Consider the following 9066-nt stretch of genomic DNA (forward strand, 5'->3'; position numbering starts at 1 on the left):
CACACACACACACACACACACACACACACACACACACACACACACACACACACAAAAAGATGCCTTCTACAGTAAACCAGAAAAGTGCTCCAAATTTAATAATTTTAACTTAAGGTGATTTCAGATATCTGTCCTCCTGAACATTCCCTGCAGAGATCAGCAGCTCCGAGTCGGACTGGGTCAGGTTCACAGTTCAACACATACTGCGCCATGTGGCCCAATTACACCAAAATAAACAGTTCTGAGCTTGTTTTAGCTGTTCACCCAGTTAACACTGGGACAGAACAAATTTAAGGAACCTTCCAGTATCAGTGGCACATAAAAAGGCTCATAAACACAACAGCTGAACCTAATAATGGTATCTAGTTCAGCGTGTCCCTCTTTAGATGCTGATGGATCGCTCCAGTTTATGTTTTTTCTTTACCCTTGCTCATTAAACAGCACTTAAACAGCACCGTTAAACTGAAATACCTTTTCCTGTAAATGACAGCAAAAAATGTCACAACAAAAAAACTGACAAATTTAAAAACTTAGGCAATAGATAATGATTTCAATGATTGATCAACAAAACGAAAAAAAAGAAGAAGCTCAACGAGCATGCAAACAGGCCTGTTTAATGTGTCATTGTTGGTCATGTGACAAATGTCATATCATCTCTCAGAGAACGAGTGTTGAGAAATTGTGCAACAGCTGAAGGGGGGGAAGACTTTCTCATCATGTGTTGCTGCTTGTTTCACTGACAGACCACAGAGGCCACATAAAAAAACATGAAGAGGAAAAACCTTTAAACTTGTGGCTGACCTGACCTAAAAGTAAAACTCTGAACCAGAACCAGCCTAAACTTTAAATACTGCATGAACAGAGATGCATTCGTTGTCTGCACAGTGCATCTGCACAGCAATGATTATTAGATCAGAATAGTCAAAAACTAACTGCTTACTTTCTTCCTTTTTTGGGTGACATGCTAGATATAAATATTCGAAAAGCTACATTTTATTTGTCTTTAAAGTTTTACATTTTATAAAAGAAATTTTTTTCTTAAAGAGCTTTTGCCATAAAAAATATCGGGCATCATCCTGCACTTAGAGTACATAATAATACATGTGAATGCCAAAGAAAATGACAGCAACCTCTTTGTATTCTAGTGAGCAGCAATCTGCCGGTTACGTAGGTGGGATGAGGAAGGCACTTAGGCCCAACTCAGCTCACATGGACTAATCCGGTTTAGTTACTCGTATGAAGGCAAATCCAACTAATCATTAGAGAGAGGGGGCAGGGCTGAAACTGTGTGTGTGTGAGAGAGAGAGATTGGGGTGACAAAGCAGGTGTGCTGTAAGGACAGTGAAGAGAAAGGCAGGAAGAGACGAGTGGCTAAAGAGACTGCAGATGTTGAATGACCAGAACCTGCAATGTGATGATAAAAGATGTGAAGCTAGAGGAAGAAGATGTGCTAAAGTGACATGTCATCATTACTCAGTCTGAGGGACTGAGGTTATTGGAAATGTGTAAAGTATGTCTACAGTACTGTGTGATGAGCAGATGAGCAGTATCTCTAAGTTACTTACTTTAAAAAAATAAGAAAACCTCCAGTAAAGAATTGACATAGGACCTGAAAGATACATCTGGCCCCTCAGCTGATCCTCTACTGTTCACCCTCATCAGAAAATAGTCTCAGCTGAAGGATGTCTGTCAAGAAGCCATTCTTAATGGAGGGAAACAGGGAGAAAAGGCTGAGGTTTGCCATTACACAAGAACTGGATCTAAAATCAGTCTAAACAGGTCTGATGGAGGTATGAATCCAAATGTGAAATTTTTATTCCTTATTCCTTATTCCACATTTATCATCATTAGTATGTATGGAGGATATCAAGAGAGAACTACAACATTGAGTGTCTCCAGACTGTAAAACACACTGGAGGCTCCGCCATGGTTTGGGACTGCAGTTTAGCCAGTGGTGTTGGGGATCTTGTCAAAATCAATGAAAAAATACCATCAAATTTTCATCCACCAGGCATCTGGAAAACACGTGACTGGCAACAGCTTTATTTTTCAGCACGACAATGACTAGAAACACACTGCTGGTGCAGTAAAAGCATGTCTGGATAGACAAACACACAGTGGAACACTATCAGTCATGGATTGGTCTCCCCAGAGCCCAGATATCAGCAATATTGAAGCAGAGAAGAAGCAAAGAAGAGCTCTGAATGTCCTTCAAGAGGCCTGGAGAACTATTACTGAAGACTACTTAATGAAATAAAAGGAAAAACCCACTAAGAGTTCAGGCTGTGTTAAAGAATAAAGGTGGTCATAGCTGTCATATTCAATTGTACAACCTCGGCACTTATTTCCCATTTTATTATACTAAATAAAATGCATTTTATGTATGTAGTATTTACAAAAACATTGTACTACATTGTAGTAAACATAAGTGAGCCATGTTGTTCATATCTTACAACCTTGATAACAGTGTGATTAAAGATATTTAAACATAATCTGGTCTTCCCAGGGACGGTAGATGTAAACGAGCTTAAGTTTGCTAAAAGTCTGTAAAAAGTTCATTTAACTTTATAGTACAGAGGATTTAACTGCATCCCACCTGCACCGATGCACTGTTAAAATAGTACAAGCCAAAAGACTAAGGTGGGTTGTGGGTTAACAGAGCTTGTGGGTTATAAAAACGTTTATTCAAATCATCCCTCGGTCAGACCTCACAGGTCACAGGTCGGTTCACACGGTCATATTTCTGTGACTGCTTCTGTCAAATGTCAGTGCAGTCAGTCCTCTTAAGATAGTCAGGAAGTTATACTTATTAAACCACTTTAGTGCTATCAATGAGTATGAATTAACATCACAGCAGAGAGCTGACCAATGGCTCAATGGCTCCAAGTTGTCTGTATAAGAAACCCTAACACTACATTCAACCCTACATTCAAGCCTTGAAGCGACTTATGTTGTGATTTGGCGCTATATAAATAAAATTGAATTGAATTGAATTGAACCCATCATCCACTCATCCTCTAGGAAGGACTGTATCCTACAGTTTGACTAACTCAAGTCATTTGACATTGGCAGTCTTTATTTTGTGTTGGAGAGACACTCAAACGAAAACCTGCAGCAAGTGGGGAAGTGGTTCACATGCTGCAATTCCACTTCACTGAGTTTGGAGTGCAGAAAACGTCAGATCGTTACTGGCTGCAGAATTGAAGGTCATCCAGAGGATGAGACAGCGACCAATGCTCCAGACCAAAAGCATCAAATGCTCAATTTACCATAATATGATAAAGTCAAGCAGCAAAATCATCCCATCTGAGAAGCTGGAAACAGAACGTTAGAAGCAACACAATAGACCTGTAGAGTCATTAAAAATATATTCGTGTGGTTGTTATCAAAAAAACTGGGGGGCAGAAAAGCCTTTGAGGAAGTTCACAAAGACTCCAAGCAGCACCTGAGCATTTGCTAACCCCCTTTAATAACATGTGTATGAGCATTAAATCCACTCTGTAAAATATCAGTAAATATAGAGGAGGTTGGGTGTGGAGAGCTGAGGTAACGGACGCTGTTTACAGGAGTATAATCATCGGAGTAACAATGGTGTCAGTGTTTTAATGCCTGTGCTATTGAGCTGCCCAAATGTGAAACAGCTGATGCCAATCAGCTAAAACAAGCTTATCCGCACTGAACTAATGCTCTGCACGGTCACACTGCCACTGCTAAACTCAAAGCAAATACTCACTCCAGTCGGCATGACTGGTTTATGTTGTTTAGTATCATCCACGTCATCTAATAACCAAAAAGAAATTAAAATAAGTGAAGACATTTCTGCAGCTATTTAGGAAGTTTTTCCACTACATTGTTTGCACTCACCAAACTGAAGCAGTCCATAAACTTAAAACTCAAAGTTTAATACTTTTGTAACAGCCAAAACAATTAGTGTGAAGTTTCAATAATTGCATCAACAAACACTTAATTATGTTGGAAAAATACAGCAGATATACCTCAGGCCTCTCAGGGTTCTTATCTATATCAAATATGGTGGTTGTCTAGCAACCAAAGTTTATGCACCTTCAACACCAGTGTCTTTTTAATTTCACAACAGTAACAACTTCTTTATATACACAAAACTTTCAATGCGCGTGACGTATTTGACATAACTGTATCGCCTAGCAACCACATAATAACATTAGCCTGTTAATATGTGGTCGCACTTGTAGCATTAAAGCACCTATAACACATTACAAAAGCACAATTTTAATTTAACTTTCTTTATGTGTGACACTATCTGTGTTGCCTGGCAACCACAGACATGGCATGGGTGTGTACTAGATTTAATAAACTGTAACGTTATGCAGTTGCTGCTTCTGTGCAATAACAACTTGCTGCCTTTCTTTGTGACTTTGGGTTCTGGGTTACTTTGATAAACTGTTTTTTTGTATGCAGTGTCGTCACAGAAGTGCCAAAAACTGTATGTTGGTGGCTGCAACATTTTATAGAACTTATTAACTTCTTATTAAGTTCCAATAAGAAGTTTCATCACTTAATAACTGACAATTTAAGGAATGTATATTCTCTCTCCCTTTTTTTACACTGCAAAAATAATAATTAAGAAATACAGCATTTTGATTCCCAATGATATACAAAGAAATGCAGCAAATCCTCTCATATAAGAAGCTGGGAAAGAGAATACTGGGCAGTTTTTCAGTATGTTTGCTGCAAAATGATGTGTTTTTTCAATTGTTTTCAGAGCTAAACAAAACAACAGAAATAGCAGTTAGCTGCTTCCCCATGAGACACAAAACACAATCACAATGTCAGCAGGGGGGCCTTTCTTACCGCTCTGAGGCTCCATGCTGACTCGACAGATTAAGTTTAGGATTCGGTTAAGAACAAAATCAGGATCAAATCAGTCAACTGGGTAGAAAGCCCGTTCTATCTATGCAAATCCCAATCAGTCTCAGCAGCTTGCTTTGATTATGAATGGAGGGCAAAACGATTAGTGACATCTTTACGCTGCAAAAAAAAAAGCTACAAACTGAAGTTTCCCCTCGTGGGATGTCAGAGCTCCAAACAGGTTCAAACCACTCAATAACAACAAGAACAACAAAAACCTCTTTAACTCAAGACTGTTGTTAAATCTGGCTTGCCACTTAGAGAGGGACTCAATTTCAGCCACTAACAATCTGCAGCAGCAGAAAAAAATAGTGACAAGTCACAAAACAACAGAAGGGCCTCGGTGGCTCTGACATCTCAGGAGAGCACAGGATGTCTCCTGCTTGGTTTGACCACCAAAAACGAGGCCAAGCAAGCGTGAGTGTACGCATATCCAATTCTGTCCGCACAATCCATCACCTACACTGTTTAACATGGGAGAGGAGGCGAGGAGAGCAAGGAGGAAGTGTGTGGGAGAACAGAGATGATGCACGCTCCACTGGCTGTAACCAAGGGGAGATGCTTCACGTTGCTGTAGTGACTCAAGCGTGTATCCACGTTGCTGTGGTGATTCACACATGCCTCCTCTTGCCTCCAGCTATGACGCTGCGAGATAGGAAAGTGAGTTTCCAAGACCATAACGGGGTCCGGCGTGGGAGTCAGAATCATTATGGTGCTCGCCTACGTGTCCCTGTGCAGCAACACATCACACACTCACTTATGGGATCACAGACTTGCCGATTAAAAACACAAAGATGCGCACACGTGTTCTCGATGAAATCAAAACAAAGCTGAAATTACCCTAGTGTGTGTCTAATAATAGACTGCATAATGGACAATTAGAGAAACTACTAGAGTTTTCGATGGCTGTGAGCAAGATGAGCCAAAGGATGTTCCCAAAGCTCAGTAAGCTGTGATTATATTGGATTGGACAAGCAAAGACCCATTCATCATTACAGCTTTATCGTCCTCTGTTAATCTCATGCGAAACAAGAAAATAAGGAAAAGTAAAGCAGGGAATGAAGACAGGTGGAGGTTCCTCCGCTGTAGGAATATTTTTGAGAGAAGTGGAATGACAAGCGCTCACTGTATTGCTTGTGGCATCTCACGGGTGCATGTGAAATGAAAGCTTTCAGAGAAATAGAGAAGAACTGAACATGCAGAGGTGAGCCTAAAAATCCCCATGCAAGTTTCAAAATAGCAGTGAAAACATCCCACAGAGCATTTGCATGTTATCACACTCAGTATGTAATGCAAGTATGTTGTGTAAGTGAGGTATTACACTGGCCTTCAAATAGTCAAACGTCCCGCTGCCACCTGTTAGCTAACTAATAATAAATGTAGGAGTTCTTGTGAACATAAGAGCTTCCTGCCTGCTTCTCGGATGTTTAGAGGTGTGACATAATTTAAAAAAAAACAGATGCATTAAGTAATAGGCTAATGTCATAAGCAGATTTCTCATCAGAAGGTTATGAAAAGGAACAAGCACATGAGTTTAAAAGTACCTAAAGAGACTAACATCTAACAGTAGGCGAATGTGACTACAGAGAGTCGATCATGATGTTTCCTGCATTTATAAACTGGCTTCAGCTTAAACAGCAAAATACTGCCTGCACACACTCATTACAGTGCTAGCAACAGGGATAGCTTATTATAACAAGTGTATTTATATAGTTTTCATACTTCTTTTTAAGCTTGTTTGTTATAGCATATTCACATTTTGCAACTTGTACACTGGCATGGGATATTTTTTCTTTGCCTCCTGTTTTATTTACATGTTTACTGAAGCAGAGGAACCACACAGACTGCTTTGAATGATGACCCCTGGGTCACCCAAACGTCTCCAGCTAAGACGCCCTGCTTAATTTAACAGAGATTAAAATGCAGAGTGGGTCGTCCAGTCTTTCTTTTGATCCCGGTTCAACATCTTCACTTGCACGCTGTCTGCATGCACCACATCATTCACCCACCTCCACTGCTTAACCTCCACATTACAGTGGTGGGCTTGCACCTCCACAGGTCGCAGGACTGAGATGCCATCAGAGAGAGCTGAATGCTCCTCTGCGCACAAATTGTCAAAAAACGTACACCAGCAGCTCAGTGGAGAGTGGACCTCCAGTGACGCTTTATCAATAACGCTTATTCAATAGGGCCTGTATGGATTACATAAATAAGGGGACACGATAATGACGTGATGCATGACTCATACAAGAGCACCTTTGTCCCCCCTTTCCCACTCACCTACCAACACAAGCAGCAGCAGCAACAGCACTGAACTTACTCTCTGTGATCTTCTGCAAGCCAAGAACATCCTCCGGAGTGATCACAGTGCTGGCGAGCAGTTGCTCCTCGGTGGTCACCGGGACCCCCACGTCGGTCGAGTTGCAGCCTTTCTTCACTTTCATCGCCGCCGTCTGCTTGGGGCTGCCGTTACTGGTGCTGTCTGTGCCGCTGTCGGTGCCTCCGGCGTCTCTGGCTGGATTACTACCGGCGGGCTTCTTAGCGCTTGATGGGTCCTGGCTGTTGCCTCTGCTGGTGCAAGAATAGCTCATTCTCCGCTCCTCCTCCCCCCTCTCCTAACCCAGGGCTTCCAAGATAGCTACAAAACAGTTGCCTCCCTCCTCTCCCTCCCTCACCGAAGGACGCAGAGTTGCTGTCTGTTATCCGGTGCTTAATTCAAATCCGCTTCGTCTTTCCCACAGCCTGTCTCTGCAGACGGAGTGTCGTGTGCGAAATGTGCCCCGGCTGTCTTCCTGCTCCAGCGCAATACGTGCGGAGAGCGAGCTGTCCTCCACAGCGTCAAACGCAGTTTGTGTTCTGTCATGTGAAGCTGGACGTTTGTGGGAAAATCTGCTGGGTTTGAAATTAAAAGAGGCGGCAGATGGCTGTTGCCGTTGACGAGGTGGAGGAGGAGGGGAGAGAGAGCGTCTCAGTGGCGCAGAGACCGGCTGGTGCTTCTGCGCACAGTCTGCGCTACAACCGAGCTTTGCGCGCGGCAATCAGCGCGACAAACAGCTGATTGATATAAAACGTCTCCGATATTTGCAGCTAGTGAGGTGATTATTTGTTGATGGCGCAGGGGAGATATTAACCGAACAGCAGGCCTGTGTTTGATTGCTGCTTTGCAGGAAATGGCTAATTGCCAGAGTAACTAATTTGCCTCAATATTCACCAAAAATAACACAATTTTTTTTATCAATTTCTCGAGTCCAATGCATTATTGTTTTTATTTTTTGCTTTCATGCCGCTTGTAATTAAAGTAAGCCAATTAAGAACAAACCTTTCCATATTATGCTCTCACTTTTTTTAACCTTTATTTGCAGCAGACACACGCTCGCTGTTAACTTTTCAACGCAGATTTTTGATTCCCAAATAAATTAAAACCAACAGCCGAAGTAACCGCCAAATATATAATCTGTGAAACTTATCTCTCATGAATGATATGGCGTCATTTTGAGCCACAAACAACACTACCCGTACAAAGAAGAAGGTGCAATCATTTTGTGGCGAAGTAGGTTTCATATATATCTTTTTTTTTATCCTGCTAAAAATCTCTTTTTTAAAGAGTGATCAGGACAAGAAGGCAGCAGAAACTGCAACAAATATAGGATAATAGTTCTATAAATATATTTTAAGTGGCCAGGAAGGACTGGGCTGATTAAAATGTAGGTACAATAATGCAGTTTTAAAGATGGAGTTTGATTGACTTTTCTTTAAAAAGGAAAGAAATCAAAGAATCCCAGCCTACATCAACAAATTCAAGTATTTGGGTACTGCTGTGAGTAGTGATGAAAGATCGTTGCATGAAATCAAGATCAGGTTGCAATAGCATCCTGGTAAAACGGAGTTTTTCCTTCACACTGTCGCCAAGTGCTTGCTTACTTTTTTTGCTTTCTCATCTTATTGTTGGGGTTTTCTCTGTATAATTGTAGAGTATTTACCTTAATATATAGAACACCTTAAAGTGAATACTGTTGTGATTTGGTGCTATATACAGGGAGTGCAGAATTATTAGGCAAGTTGTATTTTTGAGGAATAATTTCATTATTGAACAACAACCATGTTCTCAATGAACCCAAAAAACTCATTAATATCAAAGCTGAATGTTTTTGGAAGTAGTTTTTAGTTTGTTTTTAGTTT

The 9066-nt window shown here is 41.1% G+C and overlaps 1 protein-coding gene across 1 annotated transcript in view; it reads right to left on the reverse strand.

Moving 5' to 3' along the window:
* unc119a2 (unc-119 lipid binding chaperone a2) overlaps window positions 1-8001 on the reverse strand; it is a 20501-nt gene extending 12500 nt beyond the window's left edge. The window contains exons 1-2 of the mRNA XM_005727940.1: window positions 7208-8001; window positions 6897-6987 (exon numbers count right to left, since the gene is read on the reverse strand). Coding sequence (XP_005727997.1) covers window positions 6897-6987; window positions 7208-7478 — 362 coding nt within the window. The 5' untranslated portion in view covers window positions 7479-8001. The remainder of the gene's footprint in view (window positions 1-6896; window positions 6988-7207) is intronic.
* Window positions 8002-9066: the final 1065 nt, after the last annotated feature.

This window comes from Pundamilia nyererei, unplaced genomic scaffold (genome assembly GCF_000239375.1).
Source record: "Pundamilia nyererei isolate P.nyererei 1_Seehausen unplaced genomic scaffold, PunNye1.0 scaffold00026, whole genome shotgun sequence".
Classification (NCBI taxonomy): domain Eukaryota; kingdom Metazoa; phylum Chordata; class Actinopteri; order Cichliformes; family Cichlidae; genus Pundamilia; species Pundamilia nyererei.